General features: G+C 44.2%; 3 protein-coding genes across 4 annotated transcripts; 2 read left to right on the forward strand and 1 right to left on the reverse strand.

Annotated features, from left to right (window-relative positions):
• Positions 1–249: 249 nt before the first annotated feature.
• On the forward strand, positions 250–24,403 carry LOC100121890. 2 transcript variants are annotated; one of them, XM_016982988.2, is made up of 6 exons: positions 250–411; positions 22,021–22,367; positions 22,744–22,944; positions 23,022–23,408; positions 23,527–23,736; positions 23,881–24,403. In XM_016982988.2, the coding sequence occupies exons 1-6, from the start codon at positions 409–411 to the stop codon at positions 24,053–24,055; spliced, it is 1,323 nt and encodes a 440-aa protein (XP_016838477.1). In that variant the 5' UTR covers positions 250–408; the 3' UTR covers positions 24,056–24,403. The 2 variants fall into 2 exon arrangements, with proteins under 2 accessions (XP_016838477.1, XP_008204961.1); XM_008206739.3 differs by having other exon boundaries at positions 22,756–22,944.
• Positions 5,571–7,030, reverse strand: LOC100114012. The gene is made up of 2 exons (XM_001607296.4): positions 6,126–7,030; positions 5,571–6,043 (listed from the first exon to the last, which is right to left on the reverse strand). The coding sequence occupies exons 1-2, from the start codon at positions 7,013–7,015 to the stop codon at positions 5,671–5,673; spliced, it is 1,263 nt and encodes a 420-aa protein (XP_001607346.3). The 5' UTR covers positions 7,016–7,030; the 3' UTR covers positions 5,571–5,670.
• Positions 6,982–8,667, forward strand: LOC100679971. The gene is made up of 2 exons (XM_003425929.5): positions 6,982–8,113; positions 8,197–8,667. Exons 1-2 carry the CDS (start codon positions 7,199–7,201, stop codon positions 8,581–8,583), a joined length of 1,302 nt encoding a protein of 433 aa, XP_003425977.1. The 5' UTR covers positions 6,982–7,198; the 3' UTR covers positions 8,584–8,667.
• Positions 24,404–26,683: the final 2,280 nt, after the last annotated feature.

Below are 26,683 nucleotides of genomic sequence, written 5' to 3' on the forward strand. Positions count from 1 at the left end.
AAAGCTGTCTACCTATTCCAAGCTCGAAATTAACCGCAGCTCATAGTCCCACGCTCGGAAGGGGGTCCCCCGGATCGGACAGGTGCACACGCCGAGTTCACGGCTGGGTTCACCCAGGGGCTGTGCCGTGTGCGCTGCTCGCATACGCGAATGTAACACACACGAGGAAGGTGATGACCGGTGCGGACGAGCTGGGGTGGGGAGGTCGGACAAGGTCAGCAGAGCCTATAAGAGCACCTGCACGTGGACGCGAAAGTCGAGTGTCGGTGCTGAAGCTCGGTAGTGAAGTAGTAGTGTGCGCGCGTTATTCGTTCTGTGTGCGCGAGTGCCGCAGAGACGCATATGGATTCGGACTGATCTACCACTGGATATTAATTAACGCTGGATTACCGCCGAAGCGATCTCAGAATGGTAAGTTAGTGTGTATTTCGTCTATACCGAATTCGACCCATTAAAAAATTACCCGAGAGCGCACTGCACTCATGAATACCGTTGAGCGATAATTTTTCATCAAACAGCATGTCAAGAGCTGTGGCGCTGGCACTTCAATTAAGCCGCGTTACGCGCGCGTGTACATCTGTGTATTCCATTGCCGCGCTCTCTGCGGCGATCAATTATCACTGACTGAAAATTTCGTTCCGAAGCGCCGCAAATATTTGTACTCGCGCGCGCGCGCTGCTATTTCGAATACGCGGTCGAAGAAATTCGATTAACAGATGCAATTTTACGCATTTGCTTCGCTTCAGTATAGGGCCTTTTGATCAGCGCAGAAATGACGAGTGATTGAGGATTATGCGTTCGCGTTCGCGTGAATATTTTGTGCAAAACTCGATCAGCCATTAAGTGCATCGCTCAAAAATATAGCCTGGAGCACTCGTTCTAATTGGCCCCCTTAACACCGAAATCCTCGTCGACGACGCTATCCCGCACGCGATAGCATCGGGCCCGGATCGTTTATCTTGGCTTAGTTGTCCCGGCTGTACTCCTTTTTCCTCTCTTTATTTCGGCGCGACGCCGCCGCCGCCGAGACTTACGTAAATCAAGTCGCTTTATAAAGCCCCCGAACTAATGAAGGCGCCTTTCCTTTTAAAGCGGGAAACGCCGCGCGCGCGAAATTGCCTCGATTCAAAGCTTCTTTTTTTCTCTCTCTGATCACTGCAGTGATTCGCTATGAATATAGTACACACCGCCCTTGATGATGCCTCGAGGCTGTGTAAGAGTAGAGAAAAATTGTGACTCTGGCGTACCGATCAAGAGCTCTTTTCACTGTCGATTCTGATTCAAAATACAAAAGCTCCTGCATACGCGCGAACGGTGCACGGGCGGAACTGAAAAAGCGTTTTACAAAATCCGGCCCTCGTGCATACAGTCACGTAAACACGCTCTCGCGCATCGGCCGAGGAAAGGAACCCATTTACGAATTGTGGTTTCCCTAACGAACCCCTGCTCTATCCACATAAACGCGCGCTGTACGTGCTCCCCTTTATTCTCCATTGATTTCGCCCGCTTAGCAGCAGCGAAAAAAGAAACAGAAAGGAAAAAGAAACTTCCGGAGCGAAATTGCCGGGAAGTTCACGGCCTCGTCGGTCAAGAAGACGACGACGACGACGACGACGACGGCGATGCCCGTATTGCAAGTCTCTACTGTACCAAAGTAAACCTAATCGATCGGGGGGAACACAGTGTGTCGCCGTTTTTTTTCGCTTCGCGGAGAAGGATGTACTCCTCTTTATTTCGCCGGGAGGATAAACCAGCTCGACGGGATCGCCTTTTATTCGTTTATTCGGCGAAGCTTTGTTCCTGTTGACTCGCGGTTCATTGCTCGGGACGACTCGGCTGCGGGGCAAGTGTGTGCGTATATACATATACAGTGGGAGGCAGAGCCGAGGAGAAACTGCCTATCTTCTCGGACCGTTTATTCCTGCGCTTCTTTCCCTTCGTCGTCCTTAATTACTTTTTTTTTATTGGATCGTATAATACGCTTTTCGTTTGTACAGTGAAATGCGTCGGGGATTTTTTTTTTATCTCGCGGGGGAGTTTTTTTAATGGCTTGATGACGCAACAGTGTGCAACATTTAGGGCTTGAATAATTAAATGACGCTGCGAAGCACGTGCTTGGAAAGCTCCAAATGCGTCGCAGGGCTGAGCTGCTTGTAATTTTTATGGATTTCATTATAGGCGTTTGAAAACTTCGTCGATATGAAATGAATGAATACATCGTTACACACGCCAAGCCGTATTTTAAGGACAGAGTTTGTAACAGGAGGTGCTGTATAACGTAAGGGCTATTGGCAAAATATTTAAAAACTGAAGATAAAAGCTGCGCACTGTATTTTCAGCATAAAACGTAGTCTAATGGAAGAGCGCGCCGTATATAAACTGCTTAAAAGCATCGGCGAGAAAAAAAGCCAATACCCTAATCAACGATCTTCCATCCCATAGATATACCTCTATACCTGAATAATAAAACGCCTTCCTTTTTTCCCTACACAAAATATTCAATAACTCTACATCGTGTCCGTCCGCAGTAAAACACACTCGCGCGCAGGAACCGGAAGATCCGCTTCGTAATTTCACGTCGTCCGGCCGGTGCTCGCGCGGGGGGCAAAAGCTCGTGTGCGTATTAACCGCAGCGCCGTGTAATTATCAGAACCGAGCGCGTACAAAGCCAAGCTGGCGTGACTGTGTAAAAGCCCCTTGAAAAGGGAAGTACAACGTGGCCGTGACAGATTTCATGTATAGAGGCGCGGGAGGAAAGAGGCATGAGGTTTTATCAATCGGAACTTTTGTTGCTCGGAGTAGAGCGGAGTAGAGCGTTATTAAAATAGTTCCGGCGCCGCGTGTCATTACGATTATATAGCTCGTCGTTTTCCGCGCGTTATAGATTCGACGGAGATACGACGAGGCGAGCGCGGAATCTTAGGAGATTTTTGAGTGGATTATCCGATGATTTTTTTTTTTCGTAGAATGTGCAGTGTTACGCGTTGCGTAGAATGTTATCGCGTTGTCTTTTACGCGACTTTTCCTCGCCTTTCCTGGAAAACCCAAGAGTATCTTAATTGAGAAAAAAATTAACCTTTTTTCCGATATTCGCGCGTATAGAATGTATGATGGTAAACATCGTTGATAAGAAGTTGGTAAAGCTATTCGTTGATGATCGAATATGATATGAAATTGCGTAATAAATATGATTAGCCGATCAATTTGTACATATTCGATAGCAAAACATTTCTGCTGGCTAATGAACGAAGAGCAGATTCGCATCGCCTATCGTATTTACAAAACACAAACTCCACTCACATGCGATGCTTTTTAATTTATGCTGCTTATCTGCTTTGAGATATATCAACAGCTGCGGTACGTAGAGCGAAGATTCATTGCACATCGAATGTCATTGGCATTACATAACGAGCTTTCGATGCTTTTCTGGGAACTCATATCAATGCATATGGGCAAGTGAAAGCGTAAATTTTTTCTTTCGCGCTCACTTTTCATTTTGAATAACAATAGAAAGCAGTAGCCCGCGCTATTTAAAAGAATTCAAATTAGGCTGCAGTGACAGGAAATTCATGCTCACCTACCATAACTTACTAGCGTGACACTTGGGTCGGTTCTCTATACGAGCGCTCTCGCTCTCGTTCTCTCTTGTCCTCTCGCTCGCTCGCGAGTTCCCTTAGTTTTCTCATAACATTTGTTCGGGAATTCAATTTGTCTAGGGACTCGAATTTACGAGCTTTAAAATATTTATTCTCTCATAACTCAAAATGGAAATTTTTCTTGCGAGCTTTTTGCTTCTTCGTGAATTGTTACTGAATTTTATTATTCCCTTTCTGCGCGGCGGCTCATATTGTTCTTGTCGCGCTTTTTGTACACGCGCGCGTATATTATAATGCACGATAAAAAAATATTTCACGCGAAGCGCATCTCTATAATTATATACTCGTGCAGTCTCCGCTACGAAAATTATTATATTTTCATCCTCCTATATAAAGCCTCGTCCGTGTCATAATTAACTCAAACTAACGCGAGAGCGCTGCTTTTGCGCGCCATCGCATAATTTCAAAATTCATAAAATTAGCTGGCTCGAAAAATTTGAATATGCAAATATCTCCGCGCGCGCTTTTCCCGTATCGTAAAACTCCGGCCAAGCAAACAAAGCCTTACGACATTCTTCATCCCTCAGCGGACGTTCCCGTTCCTGAAACTGAAAAAAAGCTTTAACGCCATAATCAAGCGGCGCGCGCAGCAACAAAGGGTGTCACCCGATGTACCGAAAGCTCGTGGCTCGCGCTTGACAGTTACTAAATAATACGAAAAAAAAACGAGGGCCGTACGTATACACGTAGAAAAAGGCTCTGCCGTGTGTACACCTATGTACTCGAAGAGAGTAGAGTGTGTGTGAGAGTGATAGAGGGGGGGGGGAGGGAGAGAGAGAGCGAATTCCACCGGACTGGCTGTTTTGACAAAAAAGGAAGTACATTGTGGTGTGAATAATGGGCAGGTGAGCCGCGACGAGCGAGAGTGTACGCGTTAGTCCCAAGGGGGCGCTGCTGTAGCGCGTCCCATTGTACACTTCGTCCTGACGTCACTTCCGCTCGTATTATTTTGCCTCCGCGCTCGTACGTTTGGCTGCTGTCCTCTCGTCCCTCGACTGCGTATGTGTACGAGTTTATATATAAATACGCCTACGCAGTGCGGAATGTCTGCAGAACGTGATGGCGGCTGGGGAAGGAGGATGAAATCATGGAGAGCATTGTTGGAGTGGTTGGACGACGCAGTTAGAACATTATTTTGACGTTTAAAATTTTGCTCGCGAGCTCAACTAGAGTTCAGATTTTACAAAAAATTACTCGTAGCAAAAAACGGAGAGAGGAGAGCTCGATCGACTTTAAATTACACGTCGTCTCTCTCATTAAAGTTCCATACTACACGTACGCTCCCCCCCTTGTAATTTCCACGAAATAGAACAAAGCTTTTAATTAATACTGCGTGGCATCCGCGCGCGCGCCGAAGAAAAAGAAAGCTCGCGAAACAAACGTGTATACCATTGTTAAAAAATAAATTCTACCCTCTCGTGCGTTGGCGATTAATTTTCACTTAAGCTCTCTTCTTCCATATATACGTATACAGGCAGCCGAACTTACAACTCTCGACTGGCTCTTTCTCTCTCCCCCTTTATTGTATAAATTTTCATCCCGCAGGCTAGACATCATTTCCGCTCTTTTATCTCCGTATCTCGGCGAGCTAATAAAGTGCCTTGAACTCCGTGAAAAAAGAAGGCGGGGGAGTACATGATACCGCCGAGATATAAACGCTTGGGGGAATAAAAAATGAGGCAGTATAGGATTTACGATGACGCGGTGTCGTTCGTTTGCACAGCCTTGAGGGATACGACACGCGTCGATAATCGCGCGTTTTATACGTCGACGACATCAACAAAAGAATTATATACCTGCGTATCTTGTTTGACTCGAAATCGCGCGAATGAAATTTAACGATACTATAGGGTTAGACCCAAGATTACTGGTACTGTTTTTGCGCTGAATCATTGGAAAAGGATCAACACCAAATTTTTAGATTGTCGTTGATCAGCGATAAACTTTATTTGTCAACGTTCATAATCTTACAATATTATAAATACACAAACATGAAGTATAAAAATTATGTACTTCACGTTCGTGTGACTTGGACAGGTAAGTTAGAGTTGAGACAAATTGAAATGACCAGAGATTGCCTGCTTGTTATTTCATCGATTTCGTATGCCCACGACATATAGGAATGCTTTATGAATGACTTCATGCGGTAATTACATTTCGACGATGAACCGGACTGACCGATTGCGTTGAAATAGTCACTGACGGATGCGTCAGTCCGATACAATTTCCGCAATCGCTCCATGGTTGATTTCGAAAGAACGGCTTCGCATGTAGAAGTCTTATGAAGACCTAAGGTTCCTCCGCAACTGTTGGGATAGATCCTCAAACTGTCCTTCGGTGATGGGACGATCCTTTGTGGCAGAGGTGCATATTGCGCTGGCGATGTGCTGATGCAGGAAATTGGAAAAATTAGATTGTTGATGCGCATAATTGAAATATTATACGATATAGTAAGATAACTAATCTCACCGTGAGGTAGACATCTGGCCGAGAATGGGTCTGCATTTCGCAATCATCTTCTCTCTATCGAAACCATCATTCGCGGCACTGCTGATAGCTGTGAGGGCCTCGGCAGTTATGTTTTTTGCATGGCTCAGTTTTCCATCCAACCCCGTCAGCCTAATATTTTCCGTAACATTGGTTTCGAATTTCGATTTTGCCAGAAGTGACGACAACTGCTTATCGATGTTATTCGGTGTACGGCCCTTGATGACTTCGAGTTTCCGAACACCACCTGCAATCGTAATGACTGCTTGGTATTCTTCTTCAACGTTTTGTCCCGGTGCGCCGTTCGTCGTTATCGAGTCAAAATATCCCTTCATCTGATTTAATGCATCGCGCACGTTTGATGCAAAGTTGGGTTGATTAGGTCGAGGGTCGAGTCCTTCGATAATACTGTTTACTTCAGTGCACCACGATATTATCTGACCACGCAGCGTCATGTACGGGATCCAAGCCTGACGTAGAGTTTTCACCGTCTCGAGACTTACGCTTTCTTCAGATAGAAGCAAGCCATCGACTCCACTTGGCGATAGGAAAGAATCGAAGAAATTGAGCTTCTCATTGTATAAGTCCAAGATTACTGCGGCGCGGTATTGCTGAGCAGAAAGAACTGCCTCGGCAGCAATGACGAGGCACGAAAGAATCAAATGAACTCTACCCATCTTGGCGGTTGCTTCAAGACTGAATGTCTCCGCTACTCTTAGAACAGCTATTTGTACACGAGTCCAAAGCACCGAGCACGTGTTGCGTTCTCGTATGTGCGCATGTAGGGAAAAACCTCGAGGAAAACTGTTGGTATTATCGGAGCAATCTTCCACTTCTGTCTTGATCACATCGTCAGAAAATGAGACGAGCATGTTTATAATTCATAACTACTGATAGTGTTACATTTACACGTATAAAACAGTTTTCAGAATTGTTCGCAGTCGTAGTCATTTTCATATTCGATCTTGTTAACGTACGTTCAGTCGAAGCCTGTTCGTCTTCGGGGAAGTTTGTAGTCTTTCGTGATCGAGATCGCTCTGAAGTTTATTCTCATTATGGAGACGAAAGTAAACCCAGTGTTCGCGATGCTTCTCTGCACCGTCTTCGTCGTGTGTGGCGCAAGGTGTGCTATACGCGAATACATGACAATTGAAAGAGCACTCAAAAGTTTATCCAACGTCGTTGTGAAGTATAAAAGCGAATTTGATACGAGAGTAAAATTTCATCAGTTGCAAGAAGCTATCGACGCGATTGACGAAGCTATGCTCGACTACCAGGGTGTGGCTAAAAATAAATTGGATCAATTACGCACATTAAATTCTAATGCACGCAACACATACCAAGACTGTGTCGGCCCGGTGTTCGAGTGGTGCGTTTCGATCAACAGCACATTCAATATCTTCATACCCTTTATAAGTGACGCACGTTTGACAGAGCACGACAGAGATATCATATGGAACATGACCATCAATACACTGAGGGACGGCGAGAAGAAAACTTCTAACTCATTGGAATTATTGGTTCTCGTGCAAAACAAAACTGCCGCAGTGAAAAATTTATTGGACTCCATGCTGCACGATATTCACGATGATTTCGGACCGCAAGGATATTATGGAATGCAGAAGGCAGCGCTGAAGAATGCGATTGCTGAAATCCAAAGAGCTCGCAAGGCTCTAATTATAGTTGGAATTATTGGCCTCATATTTACTGCGATCACAGCTTTTGTGACTGGCCCGATAGGCTTGTCATTAGCCTTGGCAACGGCGTTCCCTCCGGCAATAGCTGCAGTGGTCAAAGGTCAACGACAAGCCACGTATGAAGAACAATTACAGACTATCCAAGCATTCTTCAACATTCTGGATGATAGGATAAATAAGGCTAGCGAAATCGCAAATCAGATCAATTTAGACTTGGCAGAGGATAAAAACAACTTGCATGAGCTTGCAGGGCTACTTTCCGCTGCGGACAGAGTAAGTAATATGTGAAAATATGGATGAACAGACGCGGGAAAAAATATACTTCTTATCTCATATCATGTACAATATATTTTCAGAACAAACAATTGTTGTTGACGGACAGCCCAACTGTCCGAGCTCTGCTTGTTCCAAGTTTCCGGAACTTGGGGAACAAATGTCACGAATACGCCATGTGGCACGGCTATGGCTCAAAAGGTTATGCGCATCATCATGTTAGAGCTAGACGTCAAGCAAACGAAGCATGTGAAGCCCGGCGACTGGAGGCAATGACAGCGATAACTAGATCCATGCCCCAGAATACGACGTTTGAAACTATGGTTTCCAAAGCCCATTCTATTATAAAAGAAATGGATTGCGAATCCTATACAGCTTTGCCCACACCACCGCAACTGTTGATCGACGAAACCAGCAACGAGTCATGGCGTTCCAGTATGATAACGACTTATTTGAAGCGCGTTCAATAAAAGAAAAAACTATTTAAATATTTTTATCTTTTTTTTGTTGAAAAATCATCAATAAAACATCGCTAAGAGCGTAAACTGTGCGAATGCATGTCTTTTCTTTACACTTTGTTTTTGAACCTTCTTTTTCAGCAGTTTCGCGAGGTACGTTTCAGGTACTTGAATAAGAGAAAGTTTTCATTTTTCAGATAAGTCTAACAATGTTCCACAATTCATATAAAAGAATAGCTGTACCCACTGCCTTTTCACTCAGACAACTGCACCATCGGCATAACCCTAAACCCATGAAAATACGCTCCTCGAGAAAGAAAGGTTTCGAGTGAAATTTCAAATTTCACGGGGCACAGCATGAAACCGAAATCCACTCTTCGGATCTTTTCTTCCCCATAGGCGTCCCGTGCACTTTGCATAATCTCGTATACGCGATGATTTCGTCGACGCGAAAAAGCTCCGGACTCTCTCCCTGTCTCTCTCTTTACGGTATAAACGATCGCATGCTGCGTCACGTACGCCGCGTATAAAGCCGGAAAATGTTTGGAGGGCCAACTGCGAAGCCGAGGCTAAACAATGGCGTCTTTAACTGCGCGGAGATAATCTTCCAGGGAATGGAGTAGGCAAAACGTTTACCCCTTATGTATAAAAGTAGGAGGTATATAGTCGTAGAGGGTTGGAAAGAAGGAATTACGTCGCTTAATAGGAATCGTTCGTTTTCCTTTGTCGCAAATAGGGTCTTTTAAGGGGTCACTATCTCTCTCTCTCTCTCTCTCTCTCTCTCTCTCTCTCTCTCTCTCTCTCTCTCTCTCTCTCTCTCTCTCACGGATGCTTTAAATTACCCGAATTAAAAAAAAAGGAATAGCGCCGGAAATAAGAAAAGTTTGTACACGCCGTACTTTCGTTTCGGTGAAACAATCAAGTGAAGAAGAGAGCTATCAAGTGGCTGTTCGTACAGTTTGAAAGATTCTTCAGCGCAAAATTATCTTGCTTTTCCATACTGCAAAACTCTCAGTCCCAAAAAGCTCGCAGACTCGCCGTACAGTAAAAATGACAGACGCAGAGAGTGTCGCGAAACTCCGTCGTCGGTCTTTTTTGCGTCGCAAGAAGCAGCAGCAGCCAGTTATACCCTCGGCTTATCCTCGTTAGTGCGCCATATCTCCGCGGCAGCCGCGAGAAAATTCCGCAGCCCCCCCTAATCCGCCCTTTAAACTTTACGGCCGGCAACAATGGCCGAACGTAATGACACCGCGGGTTTTATCGTCGAGCAGCTCTTCATTGTTTGTTTCTCGCGGGAGAGGAGGTCTGAATGTGGGAGAGAAAAAGATGGAGGCAGATCACGATGGTAAAAAGCTCCAGCCGGCTGTCGGAGGCAGACTGGGACGATAATTAATGGCAGTGTATGAGGAGTTTGTGCTTTGGTGGGTGGTTAATGTTACAGAGTTGTGAATGTCGAATGCGAAGCGTGTGCGGTTTTTTCACAATTATATGCAGAGTGAATAAAATTATTTATGTAGATTATCCAATTTTGTGCGTAACGAAAAGAATATATAAAAATGAAAGAAGATTTTAATCTCGCGAAATTGCGCTAATTGATAATGTCATTGTATATAAATTCCGAGATAATTTCACGTCCGACATTCGGCCGTAATCTACTGTCGCGCGTAAAGCGAATTGTGTGTATACTTTCATTTTAAAGGGTATTACGGCTCATAAACAGGAAATGAAAAATAAGCCGACAAACAAAGCGTACATTACGCGAATGAATAAATTATGATTGTACTTATCTTTATACAGCCGTAATTGTTACACAAGGAAGCAGCTAGAGTAGCTGAAAAACAAAAGAGTTTTGGACTGTCATTTCCTCTAACGGCTCGAACTCGCGTTTAAACTAGTTTTCGGCTATAGTGGCGATAGGTGGCGTATAGGCACTTTTTCCATTACCCTCTTCAAAATCCAAGCGCTGGGTCTAGATATAGGGGTTCCAAAATCTTGTTCTCGGTCCTGCTTGGGCTTTCAATGCTATAAACTGTATTAGATTTTCCGGTACTTCTTATTTGATGGTTGCAGATCGCCAGCTGGAGCCTGAAAAAAGCTATACAACCCGCGTAAAATCCATCGCACGGCAACACAGAGGTGCGAGAGAGGGGGAAACAGCAAGCCTATCGGTCATAAAAGCGAATCCGCTGACTGGCTAACAAAGGCCGAAAAAAAGGTAAAAGCTCGAGAGTGCGTTGCGCGCGTTGAGCCTTGGATTTTCATTCTTAATGATCACTGGCCCGATGCGCATTAACGACACACGCGTATATAAAAGCGGACGCGAAAAGCCGGAACTGATGAAACTCTTTGGAGGTGAAAGAAACAGGCGGATCGATTACGGGACGTATATTAATCCGGCTGCGTGAGTAACGAGGTTTTCATTTTCATGTCAATGGAAGCTGACCCATTGTTCGCTATAGTTCCTTTCTTTTTATTTTTCGCGAATTCGTATCGGAACACGCGTAATTTAATTCGAGCTTGTTTTTTGATAAAAATTTCGCAGTACTCTGCAGCTCTTGAAAAAATATTATCAGCGTATCCCCGCAGGCTCGTAATTCAAAAACAAACGAGACGCGCGCATATAGCGGGGGCTGCTCGTCGCATCCCTCACTCGTCAACTTAATAAATAACGCCGGGAATATTCAGCCGCAACGCGGCTGCATAAACACGCGCGCTGTACTCGTCTCTCTCTCACTCTCCTTAATAAAAAATCAGCGCCATAAATTTCTCCATCCGTCCGTTCCTCCCACCTACCTATGCACTCATCGGTCGTAAAATAAAAAGCAACACACGTGATTATGCATTTCCGCCAGCGCGAGAGAGAAGCATATTTTCCGCGATATCCACCGCGTTGAATTTCAAATTGTTTATCTTCGTTATTTTAGCCCGGCGTGTTTTTGTTCTCCGGATTTGAATTCAAACGAGGCAAACGTAGCGAAAGATATCGCGCAGTATTTTTTTTTCCTCTACTGTTATACTCTTTTAAACGCGTTATATACTTAGGCGGACTCTGCTTTCGTCACACATTGTTGCGCGTCTTTATGTACCGCACGCGAAGTCGTTCCGCTGCTCTGCTACGATGTTGCGGACGGCTAAGCGGTCTGGAAGTCGCTGCCTGTGCGCGCGGACAGGATGGACACGGTTATCTTTTTATTACCGCGATGTGTGTACGTAATTTTACACGATACGTATACCCGCGCGTTATATCGTTTCTAAAAAAAAATGCGAGCTTTATTAAATTATACGCTCATTATGAACTTTGGTTGGGAGCTTTATTTACAAGTATAAGCGCGAATCAAAAATTAACGCCAAGAGCCTCGTTAGGAGCCTAACGTCAGTTTAAACGCGAGCGCAGGCATCGCAAGAAATTACATATACCTCGCATGCGAGCGACGACGACGATGTCGGCGGCAAACTCGATCGTGGAAAATTACATCGGGAGCTTGCAGCGCTTCCTTCTCCTCCAGCCTCGCGCACAGCAGCGCGGCACGGCATTTACATTTTAAATTCGGTTACGCTCGTGGCTCTGCTTAGGCGCCGAGCTGAAATGAAAGGAAAGCAGCGCGCAAGGCAGCAGCTTTTGTGCGACGAGTATATAATTTTTTTTCTTTTCCCGTTAATTTGCGGGAGGCAGACGATTATGCGGCGGAAATTGCGATTTGTCGGTTAACGTTGCAGAGAAGCGTGAATAGATGAGACTGTGCCAGATCTTGTGTCGCTCCACCGCCATTATTCTCGCGCGGTGCACCAGTTAAAATCTCGACCAGGTTCCCCGCGACTACGTCGGCCTCATGACGCATCGTCAGCGATGCACTTGCAAGTGGATAAGTACTCAACGCGGCTGCGCTACAACGACGCCAGAGTCGATAAAAGTCGCAGGACGAACTGTGGCGACACTTTAACCGAGTGCGTAGCCCATAACGATTAGTTATCTCGGCCCGTGCATTATGAATGAAACGGCTTTCGCGGACGATGAGGAGAGATAGCCATCGTCGTCGCGTGTCCGCACAGCACTTCCGCGGCGGACGCGCGCACACACGAGGCGCGTTTAAATCACGAGCATGACACGATTTTGATTTCGGCCCGGCCAATTATCAAGCGTGTCAACTTTTCCTATACCTATTATACACATGATTTTTCACCGGAAATATAAAGGTCGCATGTGGATATCGTCGTCTGATGGGGTTACGGCGGCAGTTTTCTATGAATTTATTAATTTTAGAGGACGAGCATGCATTACAGTCGATAAAAACTCTAGCAACGATATAAATCATGACGAAATTCAGCAGGTCGGCACGAGCGGCCTAAACAGCAGGTATGCATAAGGGGCCTCAGCAGCAGGCGCCAAAACAAAGCAAGTCAATTATAGGATTAGCGACGGAGTACTGTAATTCTAGACCCAACATTATGGGTAATAAAAGTACTGTATGGGACACTTTTCTTAGTGTTCGCTATGGGCGCGTCGTTGGAGGGCTGGCGCCGATGTCAAGCTTAACAGGTAGTCTTATGGAGAAATAATTTATGATCACGACGGCCGCTCGAACTATTTTTTCCCCATAAGATTGAACACATGCCTGAGACAGACATAGAGGGTTTATGGTATGAGCATTGACGTAATCAGATCTAACGGAATCACGTAATTATGAAATTCATGCGAAATTATGGCTATAATAAATAAAGCATCATTAGGATTTGGCATCGAGGAAGGTTTACCGCCGGGCGCACTTATCGAGATGGGCGAAGCACAGATGTTCCAGGTACATGAGCCCAAAACCTGGGGATGCCATTGAAGCAATGCAGCTATGAATACAAGGAGCATGCTTGCATTTATCAGTCAGTTTGTCTGAAGAGTCCATCGCATCTAAACGTCGAGTCAAGAGTTTCCGAGGCTTTTAGTACTCTTCAGCAATCTCTGCAAGTTTTTCGATCTATTCATCAGTGTTTCAATATACTCAGTGTGCATTAGTCCAGCGAATATCTGGCCACTATGAAGCGAAATCGCCAGCATGTACTAAGTCTAGGTCGCAGATGTCAGCAACGCACGAAGACGCTGTTTCGGGCGCTCGAAGAGGGCGACGTCACCACGATGAATCTGATGCTCAAGGAGGACGGCCTGCGGATCAACAATCGCTCAGAAGGGCAAACTCTTCTACATATCGCCATCCTTCATGGACGCTGCATCACAGCCATCCGGCGTCTCGTTCGAGCAGGGTGTCTCATCAACTCCACCGGCCCCACAGAAGACACGGCTCTACACCTGGCAGTTCAATGCCATAGAATCCACATCGCCGTTGAGTTGATAAGGCTTGGCGCAAACGTTTACGCCACAAACAACCATGGCGAAACTGCACTCCAACTTGCAGTGGCCAACAAACTTCACGTGGACTTACTCGCGGAGATGATACCAAATGGTGAACGGTATCGTGAGCAGAGATTTTATGGGATAGACTCCCTCCGTTTGGCTACTGCAGCGGAGTGGAGGCCACGTGACTGGATTCCGGCGCTTATCTCAAGCTACAGAGGCGAGACAATCTACAGCGAAGAGTTGCGAAGACTCGTGAAAGTGCTGCTGGATACTGGCGCGGACGTCGATGCCACCGACGTGAACGGCTGCTCGCCGATCCAGAGCGCCGTGTATACTGGTGATGTCAAACTTGTCAAAACTCTCATCGACGCTGGTGCCGACTTAAATAACCAGAATCGCCTAGGTGTCATGGCACTTCATGATGCGATTCTTCGCGGCAGTGAGGAGCTGGTCCAACTGCTGTTGACCCATGGAGCTCGCGTTGACATTGAAACCAAAAATCAAAGCGACACGGCCCTGCACTGGGCTTTGCAGTTGGATACTGACAACAGCCACAGAGGAGCCATAATATGGCTTCTCGAATTTGACAGTGACTTTGACCATGTGAATGCGGATGGCAAGACGCCCTTTCAACACATGCTCCAGTTTGGCGATTTGGGCTTGATTAGTGGAATGATCAACCGATACAAAGCAGACCTCAACAAGTTGCAACCGGACGGAAGTCACGCATTGGCTTACGCAACCCGAAACCAGGACGAACGAGTGATGGATCTGGTACTGCAAAAGAGCCCCAAGTTCACTATTCATCAGAGGTGCGAGGTCGAGGGGATGACACCGCTACACCACGCGAGCGTGAAGTTTTTAGTTGGGAACGTTCGTCGGCTGATTTCCGGAGGTGCCAACGTCAACGCCAAGGATAACTCTGACTGGACATCAATATTTTTTTGTGTTGATAGAGCCCAGACGACGCAAGCCGATCACGCTGACAGGAAAAAAGCAGTGATAAGACTGTTGCTCGAGGCTGGAGCCAACGTAAACAATCTCACTGATAGGTTTGGAGAATACAGGACACCCTTAGAGCGTGCGATCGAGCTGAATAACATCGACGAGGCATGGAAGATGATTATCGAGCACGCGGCGGAGGTCGAGGCACGAATGAACCAACCACTATTTCACGAGCGCAACCTGCAGGCGATCCAGGAAAATCCAGACGTCGATAGCTATTATCGAGAGTGCCGAGCTGAACTGGCGAACATGAAGACGACCAAAATCGAGGGCAGCTTCGTTTCGTATTTTTCCATGCTTACGCAGCCGCTGGATGTGGTGGCAAACTACGCCAGGAACGATGAGCTTGTTGAGAACTTTCAGTCCTACCTGGAGCAGAGCGACGCCTACCCAATTTACGCGCTGCAGCTGAACGAGAAATTCGACACGGCTATCGCCAGGCAGGAAACCGTCGAACGAACGCTTAAAGTATTGGGTGAGACGCTACCATTTCCCGAACCAGTATTAGACATCATTTTGAAGTTTTTAAATGAAGATGTCATTAAAGTGATCAACGAATAAGTATATATCGTCGCTCTTAACGATAAGTGTTACATTTCAGATTTGCCACGAAGACTAGTACATTTCATTTTTACCGCGAAGACTAGTACATTTCAGATCTTTCCCACATGAAAATATCCAATTATTTTGAAGAAAAACAAATAGTTATTTTGGTTAAAACTAATAAAATTGCAATATTGTTAAAGTTGATAAAAAAATTTTGAAAAGCTTCGAAATTAAACTAATTTGTATTAAAAACTTAAATTTAAAAATAAATAAATGCTACATCTCATAACAATTTTTTAAATTTCGAAATTTTTCAAAACAATTTTTTATCAACTTTAACAATATTGCAAGTTTATTAGCTTTTCCAAAATAACTATTTGTTTTCCTTAAAAAAATTGGATATTTTCATGTGGGAAAGATCTGAAATGTACTAGTCTTAGCGGCAAAAATGAAATGTACTACTTTTCGTTAGGAGCGACAGTATATATAAGCCAAGTTGTAAAATATTTTTCATATAGCATTGTAAAATAGGATAAGTTATGTATTATAATGTAAATTTGTATTGAATTGTAATGTAAGTTGTATATTAATGTAAATTGTAAACTTTATTTTGAAGTATTTCATATACTACTTTAGATCGTAAGCTTGTTTTGTAAATACCATACAAATTTAATTAAATAAATATAAATTAATGTAAGGGGTCAAGCTTGGGTTAAATCCTGCAAAAAACAAACAGATATTCTCCTTGCCAAACAATTTTTTATTTGATGTAATTTGAAAGAAAAATTCTATCAAAAAATATATAATATATACACTATTTTTATCGAAAAAAAATGTTTACACCTTGTAAAATCAATGACCAAAATTCATGACATTTCACTATACAAATAATTGTTTTTAGTCACTTGCCACGGTTTTCTGAAAGATCCGGCTTAAAATGTACCTTAAACATGCCCCCTCAGACAGATCGAGAGATATTTCTAAAAAATATGAATTAATTAGAGTTAGCAACAAATTTTCTTATCTAAAAAATATCAATTAAACATTGCTAGCAACAAAATTTGTTGCTAGCAATATTTAATTTGTATTTTTTAGAAATGTCTCTCGATCTGTCTAAGGGGGCATGTTTAAGGTACATTTTAAGTCGAGATAGAGTAAAGAAGACGGTCCAGATCTTTCAGAAAGCCATGGCAAGTGACTAAAAACAATTATTTATATAGTGAAATGTCATGAATTTTGGTCAATGATTTTACAAGGTATATATATATATATATATATATATATGTTTTTTTCGATAAAAATGGTGTATATTTTATATATTTTCGATAGAATTTTTTTTCAAATTACATAAAAAAAAATTTTCGGTAAGAAGAATATCTTTTTGTTTTTTTGCAAGATTTAACACAGGCTTGACCCCTTAATCATACAGCCAACTCAGAAATTCCTTATTTTTTTACTACCGAAAAGAATCTTTTACCTAAACTTGATATTCACAATCGAATGCAATATTTTAATGAATTTACTTGAAGCAAACTGTGAAGTGCATACGCGAAGCTCAATGTTTTTAATTGCAGGAAGAGTGCTTGGATAGACCCGAATATAAATATGTGAATCACACAACACTGCCCTATCAAGGTGTAATTTACATCCAGTCAAAGCCGACGCGGTCATCAATTAACCCTCTCTCGAATCGTTGGAGAGTCAACGGTCATTCATCGATGTTTCACCGGACGATTCTCGAGCACTCGGCCGTGTCGTCGCCGGTCACGCCCAGTCGGCCAAATCTCCATCTCTCTCGTCTTGAATCCCGACCTTATGCATTATGCATTTCGTTGCAGAAACGCCCGCGTGACGCTTGAGCTACGATATTTTTAATTAGGCAAATTTTCGGCTTTTTCACGCGCGTAAGTCTGTACGGGATTATACGTATATAGGTATATACATACGTATAGGGCTGTCGGTATACGCGGGGGCGGGGAGGATAATTTTATTTCGAAGGGCGCGGGCTGCAGCCTCGAGCGTTTATATATTCGCGGTTGATTATGCGTGGGAATGACGGGGCTGAAAACTACGGGAACGAGCGTGTGTATACGGTTAATGCGAATTTTCTTTCGAATTTCGTATGCAATCTATATACATGTATTCGATTATATTGTAACAAACGTGACGAGATGTTTGACAGACGTTAATTACCGCGTTTCTTCCCGGTCGACAAGTGTGAAAGGTGTTTTACGTATACACTCTGACGGTATTTTTGAATGGGTAATAAACTGAAATTCACGATAATTGAAAAGCTGTATAAGCCCGTGCCTGTAATTGCTGCAGCGTAAACAGTCATTACCGGGAATTTAACGACCGTGTCGAATAATGAAAATTGGAAAGTGCATATACGTATACGATTAGTTCACTTAAAATGAATATCCGATTCCCATCGCGCGAGGCGCGCGCTTTACAGCGTATAATCGCGTTATATCTCGCGGGTTATTTCGGCACCTAAATCATGCGTGCGCGCCGCAAGTGAACTGTAAAGAAGTCGATCCAGCAAAATTAACACGATTATATGTCAGCACATTATACTGTTTCGACTATCTGCGATTTTTCCTAAATTCTAATGATGTTCGCGCTGTGGAGCATTGTATTATTATATTGTATATTATAGCATAGAGAGGCAATGAATCAAAGCGGCCTATAAAAGCGTCGAAACCCCGCGGTGAAAATAAGGACATCAGAGCTGAGGGAAAAATAACGCTGTGTGCACAGCGTAGAGAGAGAATAGGTATATGGTCTCTCTTTTGGGAGAAGAAGAATGGGCCATGTCCTCGGCAAAAGTGGATGTGCTCGGCTCGTGTTTCGAGCAGCGGCTTTTCTGCTAATGGCGCCGAGAGCTCTGCGTCTAATGGATTTATGCTCGTTTTCCCTTCGAACGGACAATGCTTGCCCGCTCTGCTCTCAAAGATGTGTATATCTATATAGATACAAACGCAAGATTTGTTGAAAATCACAGCTTCTATGAAAAGTTATGAGCTATTCAAAATAGATGGAAGCGTTTTTTTGAACAAAAAAAAAATGATAGATACTGGCATCGGTTTATTACACGGCAAATCAAAAGTTGTGCTGAGCTGTTGAGTTTGCGAAATTCACGTGCAGAACGTAGATAGGGAAACCCGTTGATAAGAAATTGCATAATATCTTCTATATTTATTACGCAGTCTACATTTTCCAAAAAAAAAAAAAAACACGGATATCTGAATTTAGAAAAAAATCGATCTTCTTGCGAGATTTGTGCGTGAAATGTATAAGATGAGAAAACTCTTTGATAAGAAATTTGTTGACTCCTATTTAATGCGTAGTCTATACATCGGTAATTCTAATTTGATAACTGTCTTCGTTATTTCCTGATGCTAATCGATAACTATTGAGCTGCGAGTTATTCTTAGAGATATAACAATTTTTGTACTGAAGTTCAACAGTTTTTAATCAGGATCAATGATGATATAAATCATGAAATTATATATAGATGACGCAATAAATAGAAGATAACCAACCTCTTGTCAACAATTTTTTTTTCAACATCTACTGGTAAAAATGATGCTGCAGTTGCGAAAAATCGTCAAACAATGTATAATATCCTCGATTCACCATTTCAAAGTCACTATTCTCATAAAAAACGAGATCGTTTACATTTCCAGCCGCTTAAACACCGCCAGAGCCGCATAGAGATAGAGGAACGCGACTCTACATTTCAATGCAATTTCCAAGCTAACGTCTTTCTGGCATTGGCTTTTTATCCCTATACACATACCTTTCTTTGATTCTCGCGCGGTTCACTGTATTCCACATGTGTCTCGTCGATACGAGTGCGTATATAGAGCTGCAGCAGCTGTCTATCGACCCTTGAAACGTTGCTTCTCCTGATGCGTGTGTGCGTGTGTGTATATAGATATAAAGGTACCTTCGCGAGCTCATCGAGCCATGCAAAAGCGATACCGTTTTACGCGCGGTGGGCTTTCCTCAATTTCCCTCGCGAAAAGTCGGCGAGTTTCTCTATATATCTGTGTGTGTAACGATACGGTTTCGAAGAATTGTAATACTTTTTCAATTTTCCCGCGGCGCTTACAAGCGCACATGGCAATGAAATATCGCGATGCGGATTAGAGTTTGTAGGAAGTTTTGCTTCGAGAGCTTGGAATATATTGATTTTGGATTAAACGTTACTGGCTTTTCTGATACGAGAGAACATTTTTTGCTCAACACGATGTTGGATATTTTTGCTATAAATTGGCTTATATCGAAGCCTCGACGTTTACACAAAGGTTTAATTATACCTGCGAGCGTCGGGTATTTTAACGTGATAAACGATGGACAAGTGATATATGGGATTATAAATAATTATGAAATTAAAATGCTGTACTTTAAAATCCGGCGGATGTACAAATAAATCAAACTCATGATTATACGCATTTGGAAAGCGTACGCCTCATGAGTGCGCGCGATGCTCCTGTTCTGCGCGAGTCTCGTATTTATAATCGGCAAAGCTCAAACGAATCGAATGCAGAAGCTGATAAAACATCAAATTACCAAAAAACGATGCTCCGCGTAAATTCAGCCCAAATGCACACCGTTGTAAACAGTCATCCGGGCAGAGGCGCGTATATATACACGCAGAGAGCCGGACCGTAACAAATCTCCTCGGCGCTGGCGCTCGGGCCATTACATATTTTCGCATTCACTTGTTTACAGGCAGCGCATTATTCACGACAAGTTAAATTCCGGTGAGCCAACTCTCTCTCTCTCTCTCTCTCTCTCTCTCTCTCTCTCTCTCTCTCTCTCCAGAGCCGCATCGTTATTGCGTTAGCAATTACGGAAATGACCGTAAATAATTTCCTGGGTAAGGATTTTCACCGGCAAATTAATTCGCAGCATCGATTATACCTATATGTATACACACATACGTGCATAGGTATATATGTATGGCCAGGGTCATTATCGCGAATCGACCTGCAAGTCGTATACGGTCAATCCACTTATCCGATCCTTCTCTCTATTAACGCTGTCCAATCTGCTGCTGCTGCTGCTGCTGCTGCTGCTGCTGCCTGGTGTGTTTTAGTTCGACGGAGCAGCGAATTTCCAATTTTCGTGCTGAGGTGATGAGGTACAGAGCTGTAATTTTCTTGGGGGGAGCAACGTTTTCGGATGGTGTTGTCAGACGGGAGGGAGGGATGTAGCGGAGGGTTTTCAAGTGAGCTGCAGGTAATGGCTCATTTTGTAGGCAAGCTGCTGTTTTTGCCAGAAATTATGGGAGCTGCGGTGTACTCGAGATGAGGTGGCGAGATTGAGCTGCGGATTATTAAACATTTTGGAGCTATTGAGATTTTCTATTTTTACTTTAACTTATAGAAACCGTAAATTACAAGGATTGAGTAGATCGGAATATCTCAAAATTTCACTCGCGTGTGTACATTATAGAAGTGCCAAGATCTAGGGTTCGAATCTCGGTCTGGTCACTTTTCGGACAAAAAATGATGAACCTTTTTTTCAACTTTTTTTACAGTCCAGTTACTGCGTACCTGCAGCACAAATCAATAAAATTGCAAAAAAAGTTTAAAACGGTAAAAAATAAACACGCGGCTGCATACGCCTACATGCGTACGAGAGAAGCGCCTTCGCTCGCGTAGCCGTACACCCGAACGAGCGAGAATCGTTTCCCGCTGCACAGCCCCTCGACGAAGGACGACGAGTGAGAATAAGCGATGAAAATGAAAATCGTGTGAAAATTAAAAAAGACGAAAGTGGGTCGAGGTGTAGCTAATGTAGACGATTGGTGAGGTAAAATGTCAGCTGGGAGTGTAGCGGCTCCTGTAATCCAGCGATTGGAGGCTAGTTATGGCGGAGGGTCTGAGGCGAGGGGTCACTGCTGGTGCGGGCTCCACGTTGACTGGGCGTCCGCACTAAGCTCGCCATCAATATGGGCACCCCGGAGGAGTCCGGGGTGGCCAGGTTAGCTAAGGAGAGGCGAACCGGGCCAGAGGGGAAACCCAGCAGCCAAAAGTCTCCGTGGCGGGCAGTAGTGGGATCGCGCCCGGGAGTGGGACCGCACTGGCAGCCTGGTCAAAATGACTCGACCCATAACTTTTTGCACTTTTTTTCAATTTTCCCCCATTACCCTCCCCCTGCTCCGTCCCTTCGCAAAAAGAACGAATTTTTTAAAACAATTTTTCGCGGACTTAACTTTTATACTTATGTATAGGTATACGGAGCGCTGGTCGTATCGAGCGTCACGCGGCTGACGTGTACGTGTGACGTATGCGGGCGAACGAGGAAAGTGAGCGGTATTCGCGACCTTGGATAAAATTACACGCATCGTACTTCTAATACTCTATTTATAAAGCCGTATTCGCGAAAACAAAATGTTTCCAGCAGACTTTATTTCTCAACTCCAAAAGTTTTGCGCGTGTACAAAGTAATTTCACAACAGTTTTCGAAACTCTTCCAGCAACCGAAAAAAAAACAAAACCGCACAGCAAGTCTAACTTTTTCTCTCCTTTCTCCCGCAGATGCTGCAAAGGGCAGCGCTTCTGCTACTGCTGCTCGTTACAGCGCGGCAGCATTGCCAGGCCGCGGAAACCGAAGAGGAGTCGACGACGACGACGACGACTGCGCAACAGCCATCAGCGGGGACGACAAGTTCCGTTCTCGGAACGTTCTTTCGTCAAGCTCGTTCGGACGGCTACTACAGCGGTGGCAGATACAACGACGAGAGCCTGCCGCTGACGGCCGGCGCATCGGCCAGGGCATCCGATCCGCTGGAACATCGCGACTCCGCGTACTTCGAGTCGAGATGCATCACCTGCGACCCCAACAAAGCCGCCGTCGCCGCTGCCGCAGCGCAGACCGATCGAGAGTGAGTTATTTTTGCCAGGGCCTCGAACTATCTTTTGTCGAGCGAGATGTAGAGCCCGCGTCAGTAGAGGAAGATCGAGGAGGATGTGTGACGTTTTCCTCTTTTTTTTCTCTTCTTTTTGGACGCAGGCTGGTCTGTGTGTACGTGTGTATGTGTGTTTTATGGTGGAGGCGAGTAGGTGATGGAAATTTATTATGGGGATCGGTTGAGAGATTTATCGTCGAGTATACGGGCTGGAGATTCGAGAAAGATTCGAGTGGTGTTTGCATTGAATCTTTCAACGTTTCTTCAAGAGGTTTCGCATTGAATGCGTTGTTCGTCGATGTTCTTTGTACCTGTTCATAAACAGCACCTATTAATGTGCGATAAAACGAAGTTATTATTTCAGTCCCTACCAGTCGAGATGGAGGCAGAGAGCAAAGTACGATTACTACGACGACGAGTACGACGATCGAAGGTACAACCGAGATCGGTACGATCCGTACTACGATCGAGCCAGGGCCCCGGCTTACGACTACGATCGGTACGATCCTTACGGAAGGAACGAACTTTTCAGACCATCGACCTACAACGACAGGTATAGTAAAAAAGTCTTGGCCGAAAAATGAATTTTATCATTGTTACAAAAATTAACCGAGTAATATTTGTCAACAGGTACGACCCCTACGAACGCGACCGTTACTACAACAGACCGGTCGATCGTCCCGTAGACCGTCCCCTAATCGATCGCCCAGTTGATCGGCCGGTCGATCGTCCAGTGGATCGTCCTCTGGCTGAGAGGCCTTACGACCGAAGCTACGAACGAGGCAACGGATACGATAACCTCGACCCCAGATACCCTTACGACGATCCGCGCTACGATCGATATGGGCCACCGGCACCAGCAGCGAGAAGACCACCACCTCCTTATGACGATTATGGACCGCCGAGGTATCCGGACAGATACAACGCCAACAGAAATTACGGACGGTACGACACGAGATACGACAGATACGACCCGTACGATAGGAACGGATACAGGAGACCCGCTTACGACGACAGGTAAGCGATAAAATTCACTCGGAACAAACTTCCCTCTATAACCCACAAAACTCCTGCATCAACAAACTAGCCGAGACCTCGAAAACCACAGCTTACATCATACTTCGAAATTCCTCAGGTATAACGACCGGTACGGCGGTCGACCAGACTCTCGAGGATACTACAGCGGCTCCAGCGGAGCTTGGCCTGCCCCAGGAGCTTCCGACAGACCAGCCTACGCCAGCGCTTGGAACTACGCCGGAGGCGGCGGCGGCGCTGGTAACCGCGGCAGCTGGAGGGACACGAATCGAGACCGCGAAAGAGACCGGGATCGCGATCGCGACGCTACGTAAGTTCGCTGTGTACACTCTCTTTGTGTTATTTCTCCCCAATGAATTGGAGACTTTATGTCTGCTCAAAGAAATCGAATCCCGATTATCTGGCATCTCCTTCTTACCCAGAAGTCTTGAACTCTCTATCTCTTGTTTCGCAGGTACTATCGGCCGCAGGATTACTATTACGACAGTACAGCCGCTCCGGCAGGGCCAAGAGGTACGAGCTATCTCTACGATCGGCCCGAGTCCTCGACGAAGCCAGACGCCGATCGAGACAAGCAGCCGACCAACTCGCCTCAGACTCAGGACTCGAATAAGAACTACAAGGATTAGGAAGTTTCTTTTGCCGATGCGGGACCGAGGGGAATAAGGGCTTGATTTTTCGGACGCTCCGCTTTTGTGGTTCACTCGAGGACTTTGCTCGACAGTTTTCTTTTTTTCTTTTCGCTGGAAATGTGTCGCAGCAAACGAGAGAGTGTAAACTTAGTTTTTTAAATATAACATTTACTCGAGAGTTTATCACAAGACACGGAGTATCGTAGATGTAATTGTGTTTTTGCAATATATAGTTATACGTTGAAGTTCGAGCTTTGAGATGTCACCAAACTTGAATAAGAGACATTTTATGGTTGCAGCTAGGCGAAGCTGTAAACAGTATGAATATACTCACATAAATGAAAATCCAATGTGAAAAATTTTTAACGAGTTTTTTTATATCATTGTTGGAAAAAAAAGAAGCTTTCAAAGATTCACGCTCCGATTCGCGATCGTCATTGTATCAGAATATTTCCAATATCTGATTTAATTCGATTACGAATTAGCGTTATTTTCAGTGCTTCGCTGTACTATATACTCTGTCGTTCCATTTTCGCCTCATTGAATTATCCTTTTCGTATAATGAAATTTTTGTAACGAACGCGTTCATACATGACACACAGCCGATATATAGCTTTATTTTAAAATCGAATACTCATCGTCAATCCAACGCAGTGATATAATATACGAAATGCTAGTTTTAACAATAGTAAGTTATTTCATTCCATTACATAATACGAGTGTGCTTAGAGCAGCGAAAAAGTATTTTTTATATATTTAATACATATCCCTCATGTAATGTGTAAGTCAACTTTTGTATCGATGAATAAATTATACGTTTCTTTTCTCCAGAATCTAAACCCAGTCCAATCGCTGACTAAAAGCAGCAACGCCGATGCAAATTAATTTCCCTCCTCCCGACATTCATAGTATAATCCGCCCTTAAAAGCACTCTCAAGATCCCTCGAAAGCGAAGAAAAAAGCGCAAAGCTCGGAAACGAAAAAAATAAAGCACGCGAATGAATTAATCCGTCCAGGAGAAGAAAACTACGCGGTATACAGTGCGCGCAGTCAGAGTAAAATTCCCGGAATAAAACGGAGCCGAAAAAAGGGCAGGAAAAAAAGATTAAAAGAGCTGGAAAGACGCGTCAGCGGCGAAGCAGTAGCTATATAGCGCAGGTCAGAGAATTGCCGAGAGGCACATTACAAACTTGGGACGGAATTTATGTTTGCAGCTGTGGGTATTGCGAAACACGTTGATTTACATCACGCTGTCGTCGCGCTTTCCATCGTATAAAGAACTGTTTGTACACGCACACTCGAAACTGGAATTTGCGGCGGGAATACACACATGCGCTTGGCAGTGGGTCAACGGAACGGAGAAATTAGTTTGGAACTTTTTTTGCGGGTGGAGAGGAGATTGAAAGTTCTTTTATTAATACGCGATTATCGGAAAGGGATATATAAAAAGTTAGCGCGCCCTGTGGCTTTGCCGGTAAGTTTGGAGGGATTAAGCGAGGCTGCATTTTTTAAATTTTATTTTGTATAAGTACGGTACGTTTGAAATTTTCAAAGTAGTTAAACGTGCGATAAGTAAATCATTATTATCAATTTTAAGTAGATAATATTCTTTTTTTTTATGCTTTATAAATCGAATTTGTAAATTCACTTTTGGGCAATTATGCAAGAGATTTCTATACTGACGATTTCAAGAAAACCCTCATGTATGACAGCATCTTTATTTTGCAGTGCGAAATGAAAAAAAAGTAAAACACACGTAGCCGAACATAGCAACCTCGTCAGTCCATATTTCATCGCGACGTTGAAATTTGCAATTTAATCCGCTCGACAGAAAAATTATTCTTCCTCCTCTCTTGCTTGAATAATCCGGAATACACAGTATATATAGAATTATATAAGCGTGGACGACGAATTTTTTCTCTCGTCGCATGCAAATCTTAGGTCAGGTTTATCCCGGCGCCTTTACGACTCCGTATTAAATCGTAGAACGGCCCCGAGAAGTCGGGATTTAAAGCGGCCGAACGAAGGTGGCGGCTACTACTGCTGCGTTGGTCTTTGCACGGGTTATAAAGTTGAAAGTGGGGGTGTACGCGGGCAAGGGCCACGAAATCTGGCTATAATTTCGCGGCTTTGCTCGGTCCGGTTTACAGCGCGCTTGCGATTCCGTCGAAAATTTAGTTAAAACGATCGGAGGAACATCAAACTAATTTAATCGCAAACTTGCATTTTCCACAACAATACACGCTCAGAAGTTCGCCAGAAGCGCAGCTCTCGTCAAGACTATGCGCGCACAGCAATCATTTCCATACAAATCAAAGGCTGGCTTCTCGCAATCCTCATCCGCTCACTCGAATACAGAAAGGAACTGCGCGGCGTCATTATCAGCGTTGATTACGAATTCAGCTCTGATTGCGTCGCTTCCTTACCCCTCTCTCTCGACGAGTCCTTTTCACGCTACCGAACTGTCGTCTTCGACGTCGCTTTCTCTGTGTGTGTATATACGAAGGGACGAGAGCGAGGGAGTATACATAAGAGAGCGAGAGAACAATATACCGATAGCGAGTCGATCGTAAAACGTTGAATTGAACAATCTAAATGCTAATGTCGTAGTGCTTCTGGGCATCT

Source organism: Nasonia vitripennis, chromosome 2 (genome assembly GCF_009193385.2).
Source record: "Nasonia vitripennis strain AsymCx chromosome 2, Nvit_psr_1.1, whole genome shotgun sequence".
In the NCBI taxonomy this organism is placed as follows: domain Eukaryota; kingdom Metazoa; phylum Arthropoda; class Insecta; order Hymenoptera; family Pteromalidae; genus Nasonia; species Nasonia vitripennis.

Excerpts from the sequence above, each read along its gene's own strand:
- LOC100114012 (XM_001607296.4), bottom strand. The coding sequence starts at position 7,015 with ATGCTCGTCTCATTTTCTGACGATGTGATCAAGACAGAAGTGGAAGAT. Across the intron at positions 6,044-6,125 it reads GGCCAGATGTCTACCTCACG|CACATCGCCAGCGCAATATG; the intron begins GTGAGATTAGTT and ends TTCCTGCATCAG.
- LOC100679971 (XM_003425929.5), top strand. The coding sequence starts at position 7,199 with ATGGAGACGAAAGTAAACCCAGTGTTCGCGATGCTTCTCTGCACCGTC. Across the intron at positions 8,114-8,196 it reads TACTTTCCGCTGCGGACAGA|AACAAACAATTGTTGTTGAC; the intron begins GTAAGTAATATG and ends ATATATTTTCAG.
- LOC100121890 (XM_016982988.2), top strand. Across the intron at positions 22,945-23,021 it reads CCATCGACCTACAACGACAG|GTACGACCCCTACGAACGCG; the intron begins GTATAGTAAAAA and ends ATTTGTCAACAG. Across the intron at positions 23,409-23,526 it reads AGACCCGCTTACGACGACAG|GTATAACGACCGGTACGGCG; the intron begins GTAAGCGATAAA and ends GAAATTCCTCAG.